At 44.0% G+C, this 20,119-nt stretch overlaps 1 protein-coding gene across 1 annotated transcript in view; it reads left to right on the top strand.

The window, feature by feature from the left end:
• The window catches only part of PSMC6 (proteasome 26S subunit, ATPase 6), a gene marked incomplete in the record, with an annotated part of 935,644 nt that overhangs the window by 371,405 nt on the left and 544,120 nt on the right, over positions 1-20,119 (top strand). The window contains 1 exon segment of the mRNA XM_044074402.1: positions 15,196-15,248. Coding sequence (XP_043930337.1) covers positions 15,196-15,248 — 53 coding nt within the window.

Below are 20,119 nucleotides of genomic sequence, written 5' to 3'. Positions count from 1 at the left end.
AGTCGTCCATTCCGGACGCCGGTTCTTTAGAAACTACGGTGGAATCTGTGGATCCAGCCGAGGTTTCAGCTGAGTCTCAGGGGGAGCCTTTAATTTTGCAGGATGTGGCCTCTCAGGAGTCGGGTCAGGCTGAGGGGGCCTCTCAGGTCTCTGTACTCCCTTCTTTGCATAAGGTGGTTAGGCCTTCTCCTTCTGTCTCTAAGGTACCTTCCAAGGTCAGGCCTGGTTTGTCTTCCTCTGGCGTCAGTCCTACTTCTGCAGGTTCTGTACCTAAAAAACACATGCTAAAAATGGCAGAAGATTTGATTACCTTAATCAGAGGTTCTTTGCCCCCTCCAGATAAGAGGCCTAGGGTGGAGCCAGAGGTGGAAGGATTGGAGCATTCTTCAGATTACTCAGAGTCTTCGGCTGAAGACATTCAGGATTATCCCCCTTATTCTGATTCAGACGCAGAGGATTCTAGTCCTTCTGCTTCCCCTCCAGAGGATTTTTCTTTTTCAGAAACCCTGCATTCTTTGAGGGAGCATTTTAAATGGGAAGGTCAGGATTTCTCATATTCCCGAAAGAGACTTAGGGAATTCTTGTTTTTACCACAACATAGGCCCTTGGCTATACCCCCTGTTTTGGATGTTGTTCAGGATGTTTTCTCTGAGGCTTCCCTTAATCCAGATTCTTTGCCTCCTGCCCCGGTTAAGCCAGACAGGTATTACAGAGTGCCAGAGGCCCATAAGTATTTGTATAAGAGCCCTAGGGCTGACCCAGAAACTATTAGCCAGGGACCTAAGGGTGGCAGGGCTTCTGTTGTAAAGAATCCAGTTCCTATGGATAAAGATTCTAGAGCTTTGGATAGGTGGGGTAAAAAAGTGTATACCTCTTCCACTCTAGCAATGAGGGCTTTGAATTGTCAGTTTCATATGCTGAAGTACCAGAATTTTCTCCTTAGTCAGTTAAAGTCTAAGGTAGATGCTTTGGCAGAGGGCGTAGAGTGTAAGGAATTACAGGATTTGGTTCATTCCTCTGATCAGGTGGGTAAGCATTCTTTGCAGTGTGGTTTCGATGCTCTACAGGCTTCTTCCAGGGTGGCTGCCACTGGATCAGTTATTCGTAGGCACGCCTGGCTTAAGGATCAGAACTTGTCAGGGCATGTTAAAGCTCGAATTTTGGATGCTCCCCTTCAGTCTGAAGTTTTGTTTGGTTCTCCTGTGGAGTCAGTCTTGAAGAAGATGGAAGACAAAGCTAAGTCTATGCAGACTGTTAAGGATTTTTTACAGGTGCAGCCCCCTAAGTTTAGCAGAAATTGGCCTACTAAGGGATGGGCTTACCCTTGTTCTGATTTACAGTCTAGGGGCAGATCTAGACGTGGTAGGGGCAGAGCTCATGCTCGGGGTTCTTTCAGGCCTAGGACGTGGAGTTCCCCGGCACAGTCTACAGGTGAGGGCAGGGGCCAGCCCTTTCGTAAACAGACCCAATGACCTGCATCTTCAGCTGCCAGATCCCTCCTGTCTGGCAGCTCCTCTGGGAGGAAAGTTGGCACTTTTCAGGCAAAATTGGCTTTTAGTCACCCAGGACAAATGGGTGTTGGACATTATAGACCGAGGCTACAAGTTTTATTTTCACACATTGCCTCCTTTCAAAGGCATGCCAGACATTCCTCCTCAGCAAAAGGTGGAGGCTCACAAACAGATTTCTTTACTTCTACAGATGGGGGCTATCCAAGAGGTCCCAACGTCAGAAGTGGGCCTAGGATTTTATTCTCGCCTGTTTCTTGTACCAAAGAAAGGAAACACTCGGAGGCCAATTCTGGATTTGTCGATTCTCAACACATACCTGGACATTCCAAAATTCAAGATGTTAACTTTGCAACAACTTCTGCCTCTGCTAGGCAAAGATCACTGGATGGTAACTCTGGATCTCAAAGAGGCTTATCTTCATATTCCTATCAGGCCCAGCTGCAGGAGGTTCCTGCTGGCTGGGACTTTACATTATCAGTTCTCTGCATTGCCCTTTGGCTTATCTACTGCGCCCAGGGTGTTCACAAAAGTTCTGGCTCCAGTGATAGCCTTCTTAAGGTTAAGAGGAATACAAATTTATCCTTATTTGGACGATTGCCTGATTCTTGCTCAAGAGAAAGTCAAGTTGCTTCACCATCTACAGTATGTTATGGCAGTGTTAAGGTGCCTAGGGTATTCTGTGAACGAAACAAAGTCCAGTCTAGTACCCTCTCAGGACATGTGCTTTCTGGGTGTGAGACTGAATACAGCCTCTCAGATGGCGTTTTTGACCCCGGACAAACAAAGAAATCTTACCCTTTACTTTCAACAATTGTCTCTCCGGTCCAGGCTGACTGCAAGGACAGTCCTTCAAGCCTTGGGGTTCATGGCATCTTGTATTCTGGTGCTTCCCAATGCCAAACTGCATATGAGGAAGCTACAATGGTATCTCAAAAGTGTATGGACTCAACACTGTCACGATTTGGACACTGTCATTCAGATAATACCTTGCATTCAAAAGGAATTTTTGTGGTGGGCTCAGGAATGTCACCTAAACAAGGGACTCTCTGTGACCCGACCAGAGGCGAGTCAGATTTTAACGACAGATGCCTCAGACAAAGCTTGGGGAGCTCACTTCAATGGAAAATGGGTTCAAGACACGTGGCCTGCCAGACTTCAACATTTGCATATCAACATGAAGGAGATGTTAGCAGTCCAATTTGCATTGATGGCTTTCAAGGATCTACTTCACCCAGGACAACTGTTGATTTAAACAAACAGACAACACAACTGTCATGTGGTGCATCAACAAGCAAGGGGGTACCCATTCGTACCCTCTTTGCAGGCAAGTTATGATTTTGTGGGAAACTGCTCTCAGTTTGCACCTCACTCTTCAGGCAAGGTTTCTGCCGGGAGCACAGAACTCCTTAGCAGATGTTTTGAGCAGACAGATGGTGGATCCCCACGAGTGGAAGTTGGATCCTCATGTATTTCAACAGTTGACAGTGATTTGGGGGACTCCAGACATAGATCTGTTCGCTTCTCCACTAAATTTCCAGCTGCCAAAGTTTTGCACAAAGATGTTTCATCCAAAAGCTTGGAAAGTGGATGCTCTTTCATTCAGTTGGAACAACCTTCACGTCTTTGCTTTTCCTCCTCTGCCTCTCCTTCCCAAGGTGCTCTTGAAGGTCAGACAGGACAAGCCCTCCATGATTCTAATAGCTCCAGATTGGCCGCGTCAGCACTGGTACCCTCTGCTGAGGAGTTTAGTCCGGGAGCCTCCTTGGCCTTTGCCAACAATTCCACACCTTTTGTCCCAGGCAGGCAATCATTTCCTCAATGTCAGGATACAGTCCCTGCATCTGACAGCCTGGCGTATTCTGTTCTAGACCCTGGGGGGTCGCAGCTTCCTCAACAAGTTTTGAATGTTATTTTGGAGGCCAGACGGCCTAGTACAAGGAAAGTTTATGCTGATAAATGGAGGAGATTTTTTCTTTGGAGCAAAGCAAAGAGCTTTGATGTTTCTGTGCCTAATTTGAGTGTTTCACTTCAGTATCTTACAGAATTATTAGACAAGGGTTTGTCTTTCTCCTCTGTAAAAGTTCATGCTGCAGCCATTTCTGCTCACTATGACTGTGACCCACCATTATTCTCTCATCCTTTGTTTAAGCAATTTCTTAGAGGGGCAAAGAACATAAGACCCCCGCGTAGAGCTCCTACTCCTTCCTGGGATCTCAATTTTGTGTTGGAAAAACTCACTTTACCTCCTTTTGAACCTGCAGCTACATCTGAGTTGAAGTTTTTGTCTTGGAAGACTGCTTTTTGTTGGCCATTACGTCTGCTAGAAGGGTATCTGAATTACAGGCTCTAATGGCAGTTGAACCCTTCCTGATTTTTCATAAGGATAGGGTATCCCTGCGTACTAATCCTACTTTTATGCCTAAAGTTGTTTCAAATGTGGCCTTGAACCAATCTATTCATTTGCCTACATTTTATGCTGATCCGCAAAATAAAGGGGAGAAAATTTTGCATTCTTTGGATATTCACAGGCAGTTGCGTTATTATTTGAGCAGAACTAAAGGGTTCGGACAGTCTCAACAATTGTTTGTTTCTTTTGCTTTGGGCTCTCAGGGGAAACCTGTTTCAAAACAAACTATTTCTAAGTGGATTGGCCATTGTATTGCTTTTTGTTATTCTCATCATGGTAAGGAGATTCCGGCTGGAATCAGACCTCATTCCACTAGGGCTACTGCCACTTCCACTGCTTTTTTAAGGGGTGTAGCTACTAAAGATATTTTGGAAGGAGCTACGTGGAGTTCAGTGCACACTTTTTCTAAACATTACCATCTCCCTCTTTATTCCAAATCTAGGGCTGGGTTTGCCACTGCAGTTTTACAGGGCATGTTAGCAGCTCCCAATGCTTTGTGATGTTGCCAACCTCCCTTTACCTTTGCTTTGGGATTCTACCCACAGGTTATGACTGCAGCAATGTGAGATGAAGAACATAGTACAGTTTTGTACCTACCATAAATGTAGATGTTCGAAGATCCACATTGCTGCAGTCCAATTTACCCTCCCTCCTTCCCCACTGTGGTTTAGGGTGATTGTGTGGTTTGGGTTGTAAATATTGTTTATACATGAGTGATTGGATGTTTTCCTGTTTTTTGGCTATGGCCTTTCTTTTTAGGGCCTTCTGACATCTGGGGCAAGAAAGACTGAGGATATGACGTCAGTCATGCGCTTTAGTACCACGGCGTACTGACGTCAGATCTGAGCGACCATGACCGACGCCAGCCTAACACTTTGGTATTCGGGCCGACCGAGGACAGCGGACTACCCACAGGTTATGACTGCAGCAATGTGGATCTTCGAACATCTACATTTATGGTAGGTACAAAACTGTACTTTATGTACGCTTACCATAAATGTAGATGTCGAGTGTATTCACTGTTGCAGTCCAGGTTACCCACCCGCCATCCCCCTTTTCTTGTGATGGAACCTATTTTTCCTTCTCTGATTTATACAACCTATGTGGTGTATTTGCTTGTAGATGAAGGTAAAGTTTATATTGGTGCATGTATTTATATATACATAAGTTTTGGCTACCCTTTTAGGGGGCACCTGACATCTGGGGCAAGAAAAACCAAAGAAAATGGCGTCCGCCGCATCTTTTATACCCCTGACAACCTGACGTCAAGGAAGGGGAGACAGCGGCCGACGCAGGACCCAAGACTTTGGAATTCAGGCCGACTGAGGGCAACCTGCCAGCAGGATTACTAAATGTAATGACTGCAACAGTGAATACACTCTAACATCTACATTTATGGTAAGTGTACACAACTGTACTTTATTTGTTACTTTTTGGCATTTCTTAACAAAAGAAAATGAATCTAACGTTACTCTTTCCAAGTGGATATCCAGTTGTATTTGTTACTACTAATCCTGTGGTAGACTCTTGACTGCTAGGTCAAAAGCACGCTCAGTCGGGGCTCAGGCTGTGTCTACTGCCTTAGAATAAGTACACAAGTTATGTTCTTACCAGAATGTTGGATTTATGTGGTCTCTGGACAGTGGAACAACATGCCCACCTTTTCCCCTTCAGATTGTCACTTCTGAAGGGACTTGTAATAACCGCGGAGGCCTGTTTTTTCTCTTTTGTGTAGGTTGCTGTTGAAGAGCAGATGTTGCTAAAAAGAACTGCTGATTTGTTCTTTAGCTGCATTTACTGTTAACTAGTTGCTTTGTTAATCTACTGCTTTTCAGAATAATTTTGTTTAGCTACTACTGCTTTAAAACTTTTTTTTCCCCAAAAACTGTTCAACAGTTTGAGGATGCATTAGGCTGCAAGGGATGTAAAATTCCTTGGTTTGTAGGTGTGGGTGAAGTAAGGCTTTAAATTGCTTTGAGATCCTGAAGACACGAGTAGAACAGAGAGAAAGGAATACATTTTTATGGTGTGGGGGAACAATATATTTATGATGCAGCCTGTTTTTTTTGTCTCCTAGCTTTGCATTTTTTGTCTTTTTTTAAAAGTGTGAATTGAGGTTATTGATTGATTCTTAATTTAGTGAGTGCACATATACAAAGCAGTTGATAATAGACGCATGAACAGTAACAGACAGTTGAATACCAGGACAAGTATAGAAGCAGTATTCAGCCAGCTTACTGAATAATTGTGGTGTAGTTTATTAATTTAGAATATTTTTTGCCTTGCTTTTTCTAAGGGAAGCAAAATTGCTAGTATGGTATCCTGGGCATTTGATCCGTTGCCATCTTTGTGATAAATTTTAGTACAAATACTGTTAATCTGGGAGTACTACTTTATTTATGCCAGAGTTTTATTTGTTTAGAAAACATTTTCTTGTTTTGCTTGTGACACAAGGAAACTTACTTTCTGGGTGTCTTTGCTTCAGTAATACAGTATTAAGCTTCATTGCTGTCTGTGCTTTAAGTACAAATACTACTTATCCAGGACTACTGCTTACACGTGTCATACTGAGTTACATTTCTTTATAATTTGCTTTGCTATAAGAGAGGAAAAATTTCCAGTTTTTTTTTTTTTTTTTGTGCTGTAAGAGAGGAAACCGCCACAGACCTTCTACAGCTTTTATGATCCGCTGTCATATGCATACTATTAAAGTGCAAATACTATTGATGTGATACTGTGCCAGAGTTGCTTTGTTTAAGACACTTTTTGCTGTTTCTTCAGTAAGAGAAGGAAAATTGCTAGTGTTCTTTGTATCTGCTTGTTGTTGGCTTTAAAACGGATGTTTTTTCTGATTGGCTGCTAAATTTACACCTTTAGTCTTACATTGTACAGCATAGCACAGCCTAATGATATTTGGGCTCAGAGCTGCATAAAGCTGCTGCATTTGCTAATGGATTTTGTTTGCATTTAAATGATTTGATCTTCTGCCTCTTCCAATGAGCTGTGCTTCATGCAGCTGCAGGGTACGTTACGCGCCGTTGTCACAAGTACTTGTTTTTAACTTGCTATAACTGTGCTTGATTTCTTATCTTAACATTCTCTAGACTTGCTTTCATCCCCACCTAGTTTATACACAGTTGGAGAAATGTTGCTGCATGTGGTGCTGATGTGCTAAGTACTGTGATGGGTTGCAGTCTTCTGCTGCTGTTTATAATATGTCCATTTGTTACTTTTAGTTTTTATTTTCTACTGTTTAACAGAGCTGCACCATAAGACCCTATGAGCATGACCATGCTGACAAACATTATGTAACAGATAGTGAGCACCTTTATTTTCTGTCACTAATTCAGGTAATCTGAAATCTAGCTTTCATTTACCTGTGCCTAGAGCAGCAGCCTGCAAGCACATGTGCCTGTAGTTCCTGACTCAGAGTTGCTGTTTTAGTGGCACCAATGCCTGTAACCTGAGTTGTGACTTTCTTATATTTGCTAAGTTTTGTGGCAGCTGTCTGCATAATTTGTATAGTTTCTTTCCATGTAGTACTGAGAACATTGCTACTGGTTATCTCTCTTCCTTTTTACTGTGCTACTCTTTTCCAGTACACCAAACTGCCTTTACTGTTTCGTATAACTGTCAGCTCAGCATCCAAGTACTGTTCTATTTTAGCTGTCATACTGTCTAGAAATGAACATACTTGTCACTCCAGTCTGAATTCTTGGCTCCATGGGACCACAGTCGAATCTGTATACCCTCTTGTTGCCAGATTACTTTCATTAGGCATTGTGAAGTAGGATCTGCCTCATGCTCATGGACTTCCCTTTGTTACCAGACATAGAATCTTTTTGCAAAAGATTTAAATGCCTATTTGATCTACAGGCACACATTCCACACCCACAAGTCCCTAGGTTGTCCTTGTTCACCACACACTTATACCACCCCATCATACCTTAGACCAAACCAACAGTTGCTGAGGGACGAAAATATCCCTCCCCAAGCCCTCCTAAGTTATTATAGCAATGTATTTCAACCTCAACAGCACAGTCGCACCTCACCCACCAAACACACTACTGTTTCTACCACAAACAAGGGTCACCAAAGTGATATACAGAAACCGGTAAAGTAGCAAGGTAACATTGCCACACACAGACACACACCCTACATAGCTAACCATGCCAAGCAAAGAAAGAGTGATGGTCAGCAGTCTCATAGGTGCCAGACTTTGCAGTGTCACCAAGACTTTTCAGTCTCTCCACTCCCAGGTATTCATTTGACATGGTTGTTGCATATGTTGGAGGGGAACAACCCTCAAAGCAGTAGCTTGAGTAATATGAAAAGAGCCATGTCAGACCTCTGAGCATGTTTCTGAGGCTGGTAGGCAGCTAGTCTTAATCAGTATCCTGTGGTCCCAGGTCTGTGTTGATGATGCCCTATATTCAAGAATTAAAAGCAAAAAAGCTACTTCAGTAATTGTCTCTGTAATTGTAATTCTAGTGTGTTGAGTGTGTGCGATCTTGGCACAAGAGATGGTTGACAGTCCTACATGATTTGCAAAGGATAGCCTGCAGCTCTCTTCTCAGGGCTTCTGCATATTGACAGAAGCATTTTCTTTTGTTCATTGTGTCTTTTATAGGCAATGTCAGTCTCCTACAGCTACCAGTCTAGTGGTTTCAGAGTAGGCCTGTGTTAACATAGTAATTCTCAATCTCTGTGCAAAAAGCCTAAACAAATAGTTGCCTGTCCTCATGACCTTGTTAACCTCTGAAAGCTTAGACATTTGTATAGCTACAGAAATGTGTTTGCAGTATAGTGACAACATTCCTCTACCTGGTTTTAATGCTTGACACGTATAGGCCCTCTGCTGAGGATGTCTATCTGATGGGGAATGTGCATATTTTTATTAAAAATTCCATTTCCTTAGGTCTGATACGGAAATGTATGACCAAATCTTGGTAACTGGTAGCAAGTCCATCTCCATATCATGGCTAGTTGAAACAAATTAGAATTCCTCATTGTTGAACCTGACACAATCAGCCTGGGTGAATTAAACTAGCCTTTGATAAGTTGACAAACATGCAGTGGAAATGCCAGATACATGCAGTTATTCCCGGACATATGAATGCCAACTGTCACAATCATATGTTCTTCGTGTTTCACTGTTGCAGTCATTACATTTGGGTAATCCTGCTGGCAGGTTGCCCTCAGTCGGCCTGTATTCCAAAGTCATGGGTCCTGCGTTGGCTGCTGTGTTGCCCCTTCCCTGACGTCAGGGGTATAAAAGAAGCAGCCGACGCCATCAGTCTTTCTTGCTGTGCGGTGCCAGAAGCAGTTTGCAAGTGCCGGTCGGCCGACTCCTGAGATTTTCGTGTTCAAATTTCAGATCCGAAGTCTTCAATAAAACTAAGTACCCCATTGGGGAAACTTTTTTCTTGCTCTAGACCGATGTCAGAACAAGTAAATAATTGTATTTCTTGTGGAAAGCAAATACCTCATAAGGATTTTCATTCTTACTGTATTCCTTGCCTAGGCCCTGACCACAACGTTTCTAGTTGTCAGTTTTGTGCTAGATTTAACCAACGCACTATTAAGCGTCAGTATGATTTTGCTTTAAACTATTTTGGACGCTGGTTTAATTATCCATCCGACTACCGGAGTTCACAAAAAATGCAAAGAAAAGGAGAGAGATAGACAACCGAGGCCCAAAACCGATGAAGCTTCTCCTAAGCCTGTCACCGGTTCTCAGGCGCTTTCACAACCCCTGATGCCCGCTACTTTAGAGTCGCAGCCTGCTACCAACTCCCACATGGAGTCGGCCATGCCGCTGGAAACTCAAGGTCCTGGCGCCTCTGGTACTATTCCTTCAGATGGGTCCGGAGCCGCTGAGCAGGCACCGGCTTCTGAGGGTGTATTCAGACCTAAACATTTTTACATTAAACCGACTTCAGCTTCAAAGGCAAAGACTAAAGCACCTTCTAAAGCAAAGAAACAAACTCAAGAGCCACATGGTAAGGCCTCTATGCCCAAAAAACAGATGCTCAAAATGGCCGAAGACTTGATTACCTTGATCAGGGGTACCCATCCCCCTCCTGATAAGAGGCCTAGGCAAGATACTGACTATGAATCTTCAGATCAGATTTCCATTTCTTCCGACCCCCCCCCCCCTCCATGAGGATTCTGATGCTGAAGAAATCTATACCTTCAGCCTCTCCTCCAGAGGACTATTCTTTTGGGGAAACCTTGCATGCCATGAGGGAGCATTTCCACTGGGAGAGCCAAGATTTTTCAGAATCTGAAAAGAGGCTCAGGGATTTCCTTTTATTACCTCAACATAGGCCACTAGCCATTCCACCTGTGTTAGACATTGTAGATGTGTTTTCGGAGTCTAGTCTTACCCCTGACTCCTTACCTCCTGCTCCCTTTAAGCATGACAGATATTACAGGGTTCCTGACTCTCATAAATTCCTTTTTAAAATCCCTGCTGCAGACCCAGAAACCATTTCTCAGAGTCCCAAAAGAGTTAAGGCTTCCGCTGCAAAAAACCCTACCCCTTCTGTCAGAGATTCTAGGGCACTGGATAGATGGGGAAAAAAGGTTTACACATCTGCTACCTTGGCTATAAGGGCTTAAACTGTCAGTTTCATATGCTCCGATATCAGCAACATGTCATGGCATTGCTTAAACAGAAAATGTCGTTAAACTCTGAATGTGCAGAAAACAAGGAAATGCAGGATTTATTGCATGCAGCTGAACAAGTTGGAAAGCATACTTTGCAATGTGGTTTTGATTCTTTGGAGGCCTCCTGCAGGGCCGCAGTTATGGGCTCTGTCATTAGGAGGCATGCTTGGTTAAAGGAACAAAATCTGCCTGATCATGTCAAAGTTAAATTATTAGATGCACCTTTACAGCATGATACTTTGTTTGGTGTTAAGGAAGAAGAAGTGTTAAAGAAAATGGAGGACAAAGCTAAATATATGCAAACGGTCAAAGATTTTTTACAAGTACAGCCACCTAGGTTTAGTAGACATTGGCCAACAAAGAATTGGTCCTTTCCTGTGTCAGACAGACCTCAAAGGGGCAGATCCAGACCCCCTAGAGGCATATCCCAGGCGCAAGGCTCATACAGGTCAAAGCAATGGGGTGCTTCTACCTCCAAAGTTGGAGAAGACAAATCACAACTATACAGGAAACAGTCCCAATGACTTCCCCCTGCTGACACCAAGCACTTATCTCCTGGCAGCACCATTAGGGGGAAAATTAGCACTTTTTTCTCAAAATTGGCACATTATAACCCAGGACAAGTGGGTCCTAAATATCGTGTCACAAGGCTACAAGTTCCATTTCCATACCCTGCCAAAGGCAAACGGCTGGCCAGCTCTGCCAAAAAATCAATGGGCAGAGGCACAAAAACAAGTGTCATCCCTCATGGACATGGGGGCCATTCAACAAGTACCAGAGCAAGAGCAGGGACATGAATTTATCCAAGACTGTTCTTGGTAACCAGAAAGGACAAGGCCTGGAGGCCAGTACTGGACATATCTAATCTGAACACATTCCTGGATATACCAAAATTCAAGATGTTGACCTTGCAGCAGCTTCTGCCCATGCTGGGCAAGAACGCTTGGCTTGTGACTTTAGACCTAAAAGAGGCATACTTGCATGTCCCAATCAGACAAATATGCAGAAGATACTTCAGATTCAAGGCTGGCTCAATGCATTACCAATTCTCTGCACTGCCCTTTGGCTTATCTACTGCGCCCAGGGTCTTTACACAGTGCCTGTCACCAGTAATTGCATTCTGCAGACAAAGAGGAATACAAATATATCCTTACTTGGACGACTGTCTAATTCAAGCAGAGAACAAGAGCATTCTTCTACAGCATCTGGCATTTGTGAAAAGACTTCTAACATGCCTAGAGTACACAGTCAACGAAAAGAAATCAAAACTAGTACCCTCTCAAGAGATAATATTCCTGGGTGCAAGCTTGAATACAACTGCCCAGATGGCTTATCTCATGCCAGACAAAGGCAACTGACTACCTATTTCAAAATGTTGGCAACAAAGGCCCAGTAATTCTGCAGACTTTGGGCTTCATGGCATCCTGCATCCTACTAATTCCATATGCAAGACTGCATATGAGGTAACTTCAGTGGTACCTAAAAAGTGATTGGACTCAACATTGCCACAGCCTGGAAACTATGATTACTTTCTTTCCCTGCCTGCAAAAGGAGTTTCGATGGTGGGCAAAGGCTTGTCACCAAAACAAGGGACAGCCATTCACACTACCCCCAGCCAGGCAGACACTAACAACGGATGCATCAGATTATGCCTGGGGGGCCCACATGGCAGGAAGATGCATTCAGGCCACATGGAACTCAAACCAAATGCATCTACATATCAATCAAAAAGATGCCAGCTGTTCAAAATGCCCTGACAGCCTTCAAGGACCTACTTTATTCAGGACAACTACTGATAAGGACAGACAACACCACGATCATGTGGTATATAAACAAGCAGAGGGGCACACATTCTTACCCCCTTTGCAGACTAGCCATGACTTTGTGGGACACAGCATTGACTTACCAAGTACATCTGCAGGCACAATTCCTGTCAGGAAGGAAAAATACTCTGGCAGACGAACTAAGCAGAAACCTCATGGATCCCCACGAGTCGCAGCTGGATCCACAAGTCTTCAGCATGATAACAAGGAAATGGGGATGCCCGGACATAGATCTATTTGCTTCCCCCACAACTACCAACTAAAAAAATTCTGCACAAGGATTTATCACAGACCAGCATGGAAAGTGGACACCCTATCTTTCAGCTGGAAATATCTATCAGTATATGCCTTTCCCCTTCTGCCTCTCCTCCCCAAGATACTCGTAAAGGTCAAACAGGAGAAGCCAAAGATGATACTGATTGCCCCAGACTGGCCCCGCCAGTACTGGTATACAATACTAAGGAACTTGTCTCAATGCCCAGCTTGGACCTTACCTCAAATACCTCATCTACTGTCCCAGCAAAACAATCAGAGCCTGCACAGCCAGCTCAGGACTTTAAACCTGGCAGCATGGCGGGTATTGTTGTCATACAAAACACACCTCTCAGTAAAGCTGTGATGGATGTCATTTTGGAAGCCAGAAGGCCTAGTACTAGAAAATCTTATGCTGGAAAATGGAAGAGATTCTGTGCTTCGAACCATGCACAAGGAACTGATACAGCTGTGCCAAATATTCCTCAGATTTTGCAGTATTTAACTGAGATGCTGGACAAAGGCCTGTCTTTTTCATCTATTAAAATTCATGCCTCTGCCATTTTGGCTCATTACAATGCAGAGCCACCAATCTTTTCTCATCCCTTATTAAAGCAGTACCTCAGAGGAGCCAAAAATGTAAGGCCTCCAAGGAGATCACCAGTGCCTGCATGGGACCTCAACAGTGTCTTGGAAAAACTCACCCTGCCTCCTTTTGAACCAGCTGCTACTGCTGATGTAAAGTTTTTGTCTTAGAAAACAGCTCTGCTCCTAGCAATAACTTCTGCAAGACGAGGTTCAGAGCTACAGGCACTCATGGCTGTGGAACCTTTTATCATTTTTTATCCAGACAGGGTCTCTCTGAGGACAAACCCAGCATTTATGCCTATGGTGGTGTCCAGTGTGGCTCTTAACCAAACGATTCACCTGCCAACTTTTTATCCAAATCCACTGAACAAGGGGGAGAGAATTCTGCATCCTTTGGATGTACACAGACAGCTTAGATTCTACTTGGACAGAACCAAAGTTTTCAGAAAGACAGAGCAATTACTAGTGTCCTATGCTGCAGGATCATAAGGAAAAGCTATCTCAAAGCAGACTATTTCAAAGTGGATAGGCCACTGCATTCGTTTCTGCTATGTACACCATGGCATGCCAGTGCCTATGGGCATTAGGCCACATTCAACCAGAGCTGCAGCCACTTCAGCAGCCTTTCTTAGGGGAGTACCTACCAAGGACATTTTAGAGGCTGCTACTTGGAGTTCAGTGCACACCTTTACAAAGCACTATCATCTGCCACTCTACTATAAATCCAGGGCAGGCTTTGCCACTGCAGTTCTGCTGGGCCTCATTGCTGCTCCTAAAGCTGTTTAGCTCCAGCCTCCCAATCATAGCTTTGGGACTCTACCCAAATGTAATGACTGCAACAGTGAAATACGAAGAACATAGTACAGTTGTGTACACTTACCATAAATGTAGATGTTCGAGTGTATTCACTGTTGCAGTCCAGGTTACCCACCCGTCATCCCCCTTTTCTTCTGATGGTAGTTTATATTGGTGCATGTAATTATATATATATATAAATACAATTTAACAACCCTTTTAGGGGGCACCTGACATCTGGGGCAAGAAAAACTGAAGAAAATGGCGTCAGTTGCTTCTTTTATTCCCCTGACGACCTGACGTCAGGGAAGGGGCTACAGCAGCCGAAGCAGGACCCAGTACTTTTGAATTCAGGCCGACTGAGGACAACCTGCCAGCAGGATTACCCAAATGTAATGACTGCAACAGTGAATACACTCTAACATCTACATGTATGGTAAGTGTACACGACTGTACTTTTGTGTTCCTGCTTACTAGGGGCTGAAGCCTGCTAAATCTGTTACTGTTGTGCACTGTACCTGTATGCTGCTTCTTGGTCAAATCTGGCCATCTTTACTAGTATTCTGCATAAAATCCCAGTTTATGATGTCAAATCCCACTATCTTTAGAGACTTCTCCAAGTCTACCTTTGTAACACTAATTTCCACATTAGTGATGTAAAAAGCTGTCCATCTCTGCATTGAAGCTTCTGTCCCCACTCGTTTCAAAAACAATGCCAAGTTCAGAAACAAACTACTTTGATGGAACCCCAGCATCAACAAATTCTGTAAAAGAAAATAACTTCTAGCCCCAAGAATTAAAATCAAATCCCCTCACTCTAGAAGTTGAGCTAAAAAGAGGATAAGGAAAGAACTAAGACAAAACCAAGACCTGCAGAGCTGAGTATGAATTAAATATTGGTACCACACTGAAATAAAAATAAAGCCTTTTTCAGCCATGTCAGGAAGTTCAGACACAATACCTAACATTGCACTTTGTTGATAACAAGCAGCCCAACCCCCACTGACTTGGTCCTGCACATCTATCAATGTGGCAAGTACATAACTTGTATTTTTTATGACTGTAATACATAAAATTAAAGTTGTTTAGTGACCTTTTTCTAACCATTTACTATTATTGACATTTTGTCTCCTTTGTGTTTCTCTAGTTATTGTTAAAGCTACAAATGGTCCAAGATATGTTGTTGGCTGCAGAAGACAGGTAATTAATCAATTTTCCTTCTCACTTTATGCTTGGGATTTAATTTAATCTCCTACATAGTTAGGAAGAGTAGATGATGTACACTTAATGTGTTCGGCTGTACTTTAATGTTTTACACTGTTTGCTGTTTTTTATTAATTAATTTTGTTTTATTTGCTTTCACTGAAAGAAGATGGGTATGATGTTCTTCATCTCACATTGCTGCAGTCCTTACACTTGGGTATAGCGCTGTCCTTGGTCGGCCCGAATACCAAAGTATATGGCTGACGCCGGTCATGGCGCATTAAACTGACGCCAGGACGTCAGGGTATAAATGCGCATGACCGACGTCATATCCTCAGTCTTTTTTGCCGCGTGGTCCGATGCAGAAGCAAATTTGCGAGTGCAGGTTGGCGTCCTGAGATTTTCCGAAACCGGAGTTTCAGACCGAATCCAAGTTGGCTAAGTACCCCGTTGGGGAATATTTTGGTTTTTTCTTGCCTCAGTATTTTACCGGATGTCAGAAAAAGTAAATAACTGTATTTCTTGCGGGAAACAGATACCACATAGGGACTACCACAGCTTGTGTATACCGTGTTTAGGGCCTGAGCACGACGTTGTTGGGTGTTCCTCTTGCGCTAGATTTAACAAACGTACCATAAAGAGGAGATTTGACTGCGCTAGGTTAGTCTTCGGGAAGCGGTGCAATTACAAAATGCCGTCGGATGTTCCGGCGCCCGCTACCTCGAAGAAGCGCAAGGACAAAACACCTAGGCCTAGGTTAGAGGCACCACCCGACCTGGACGTCGGTTCTTTAGAGGGCACGGTTGTGCCAGAGGCCCAAACAGAAGTTTCCCTAGAGTCCCAGGGGGAGACTTTGTTGTTACAGGATGTGTCTTCACAGGAGGTAGGCCAGGCTGAAGGGGCTTCTCAGGTAGCTGTTCTCCCCTCTCTGCCTAAGGTGGTTAGGCCTTCCCCTACTGTTACAAAGGCTTCTTCCAAGAGTAGGCCAGGTTCAGCTGTAGCAGGTGCTCCTCCTAGTACTTCAGGCCCTGTGCCCAAGAGACATATGCTTAAGATGGCTGAAGATTTAATTACTATGATTAGGGGTTCTATGCCCCCTCCTGACAAAAGGCCTAGGGTGGATCCTGAATTTGGGAATTTTGAACAGGATTCTGATATTTCTGAGTCTTCGGCTGAGGATTTACAGGAGTTTTCTCATTATTCTGATTCTGATGTGGATGACTCCACCCCTTCTGCTTCTCCTCCTGAGGATTTTTCATTCTCAGAGACTCTCCATGCCATGAGGGAGCATTTTAAATGGGAAGGTCAGGATTTCTCTGATTCCAGGAAAAGACTTAGGGAATTTTTGTTTTTACCTCAGCATAGGCCTTTAGCTATACCCCCTATTCTTTCTGTGGTGGAAGATGTTTTTGCAGAGGCTTCCCTTAACCCTGATTCTTTACCTCCCGCTCCTGTTAAACCGGACAGATACTATAGGGTGCCTGAAGCTCACAAGTATCTTTTTAAAAGCCCTAGGGCAGATCCAGAGACAGTTACTCAGGGGCCTAAAGGGGTTAAGGCTTCTGTGGCTAAAAATCCAGTTCCGCAGGACAAAGAAGCAAGAGCTTTAGACAGATGGGGTAAGAAAGTGTATACTTCTTCAGCTTTAGCCATGAGGGCTTTAAATTGTCAATTCCACATGCTGAGATATCAAATCTATCTCCTTTCACAGTTAAAGTCTAAGGTAGATGCTCTGGCAGAAGGTATTGAATGTAAGGAGTTACAAGATCTGGTACATGTGTCTGAACAGGTGGGTAAGCATTCCTTACAATGTGGTTTTGATGCTGTACAGGCCTCTTCCAGGGTGGCTGCCACTGGTACTGTCCTTCATGAGGCACGCCTGGTTACGGGATCAGAATTTAGCTGAGCATGTTAAGTCAAAGATCTTGGATGCCCCTTTACAATCTGATGTGTTGTTTGGTTCGCCTGTTGAAGCAGTTTTAAAGAAAATGGAGGACAAAGCTAAATCTATGCACACTGTTAAAGATTTTTTACAGGTTCAACCACCAAAGTTTAGCAGAAACTGGCCAAGCAAGGCGTGGACATACCCTTCTTATGATTCCCAGTCTAGGGGTAGGTCTAGGCGTGCTAGGGGCAGAGCTCAGGGTTCCTTTAGATCCAGGACAGGGGGCTCACCTGCACAGTCTTCAGGGGAGGGCAGGGGTCAGCCCTTTCAGACAGACCCAATGACCTACCTTTTCAACTGCCAGAACCTTCACGTCTAGCAGCACCTTTAGGAGGAAGACTGACACTTTTCAAAGAGAACTGAGTTTAATTACCCAAGACAGATGGGTCTTGGATATCATTCACCACGGTTACAGGTTTTATTTCCATACCTTACCACCGTTCAAGGGCATGCCGGATATTCCGCCCCAACACAAATTGGAAGCTCTCAGACAAATATCCATATTGACACAGATAGGGGCCATACAACCGGTGCCTATGGCAGAAAGGGGCCTAGGATTTTACTCTCGCCTATTCTTAGTACCAAAAAGGGGAACACGTGGAGACCAATTCTGGATTTGTCTATCCTCAACACCTTTCTGGACATCCCCAAGTTCAAGATGCTGACATTGCAACAGCTTTTACCCCTCCTGAGCAAGGATCACTGGATGGTAACTTTGGATCTCCAAGAGGCTTACCTTCATGTCCCAATCACTCTAGGCTGCAGGAAGTATCTGCGTTTTGAGCTGGAGATTCACACTATCAATTCTCTGCATTGCCCTTTGGCTTATCCACTGCACCCAGAGTATTCACAAAGGTCCTGGCTCCAGTGATAGCTTTCTTCAGACGGAAAGGAATACAGATCTACCCTTATTTGGACGATTGCCTGATTCTGGCTCAGGGCAAGGACGAACTTCTACAGCATTTAAAGTATGTGATAACAGTGCTAAGATGCCTAGGGTATTCTGTGAACGAAACAAAGTCCAGTCTAGTACCCTCTCAGGACATGTGCATTCTGGGTGTGAGACTGAATACAGCAGCCCAGATGGCCTTCTTAACCCCGGACAAACAAGAGAATCTTTCCCTTTACTTCCAACAACTATCACATCAGTCCGGGCTGACTGCAAGGACAGTCCTTCAAGCCTTAGGGTTCATGGCATCTTGTATTCTGGTGCTTCCCAATGCCAAACTGCATATGAGGAAGCTACAATGGTATCTCAAGAATCTATGGACACAGCACTGCCACGATCTGGACACTGTCATTCCAATAATACCTTGCATCCAAAAGGAATTCTTGTGGTGGGCTCAGCAATGTCACCTAAACAAGGGACTTTCTGTGACCCGGCCGGAGGCAAGTCAGATTCTAACAACAGATGCCTCAGACAACGCTTGGGGCTCATCTCAATGGAAAATGGATACAGGACAAGTGGCCTGCCAGACTACAGCATCTACATATCAACCTAAAGGAGATGTTAGCAGTCCAGTTTGCATTAACAGCTTTCAAGGAATTACTTCTTCCGGGACAGGTGTTGATTCTAACAGACAACACAACTGTCATGTGGTACATCAACAAGCAAGGGGGTACACATTCTTACCCTCTATGCAGACAAGCAATGATTCTATGGGAAACGGCTCTCAGTCTACAACTGGATCTTCAGGCAAGGTTTCTGCCGGGGGTGCAGAACTCCTTAGCAGATGTGTTAAGCAGGCAAATCATGGATCCCCACGAGTGGAAACTGGATCCTCAGGTATTTCAGCAATTAACAGTGTCATGGGGAACACCAGACATAGATCTGTTCGCTTCTCCTCTAAACCACCAGCTGCCAAAGTTTTGCACAAAAAGGATACACCAGGCAGCTTGGAAAACGGATGCTCTTTCTTTCAGTTGGAAAAACCTTCATGTATATGCCTTTCCACCACTTCCTCTACTTCTAAAGGTTCTGCTAAAGGTAAGCCAGGACAAACCAAGAATGATCCTGATAGCTCCAGATTGGCCCGACAGCATTGGTACCCACTACTGAGAAATTTAATAAGGAAACCACCGTGGCCCCTGCCTTTGATTCCTCAACTGTTGTCTCAAAAGGACGGTCATTTACTCAATGTCAAGCTTCACTCTCTTCATCTCACAGCATGGCATATCCTGTTTTAGCTCATAGCAGGGCTCAACTTCCTCAACAAGTTTTGAATGTGATTATGGAAGCTAGGAGACCTAGTACAAGGAAAGTGTATGCGGACAAGTGGAAGAGATTTTTGCTTTGGAGTGCAGCAAGGGGTGTGGATGTTTCTGAGCCTGATTTAAGTGTGGCTCTTCTATATCTTACTGAACTATTGGACAAGGGTTTGTCCTTCTCTTCCATTAAAATTCATGCTGCAGCAATTTCAGCTCACTATGACTGTGATCCACCTTTGTTTTCTCATTCCTTGTTCAAGCAATTCCTCAGAGGGGCAAAGAACATAAGACCTCCACGAAGAGCTCCTACTCCAGCTTGGGACCTCAATTATGTGTTGGAAAAGCTCACTCTGCCACCTTTTGAGCCTGCAGCTACGGCTGAGTTAAAATATTTGTCATGGAAGACTGCTTTTTTGTTGGCCATTACCTCTGCAAGAAGGGTTTCTGAATTGCAGGCCCTTATGGCTGTTGAGCCTTTCTTGATCTTCCATAAGGATAGGGTATCTTTACGCACTAACCCTTCCTTTATGCCTAAGGTGGTCTCAAGTGTGTCTTTAAACCAGTCTATTCATTTACCTACCTTTTATGCAGACCCCCAAAACAAGGGGGAAAAGATCTTGCATACTTTGGACGTGCACAGACAGTTACGCTACTACTTAGATAGGACTAAGGGTTTCAGGCAGTCGCAACAGTTGTTTGTTTCTTTTGCTTTAGG

This window comes from Protopterus annectens, chromosome 6.part0 (assembly GCF_019279795.1).
Source record: "Protopterus annectens isolate FY-2018-M chromosome 6.part0, PAN1.0, whole genome shotgun sequence".
NCBI classification, from domain to species: Eukaryota; Metazoa; Chordata; order Ceratodontiformes; family Protopteridae; genus Protopterus; species Protopterus annectens.
This window is presented reverse-complemented; position numbering and strand designations above follow the sequence as displayed.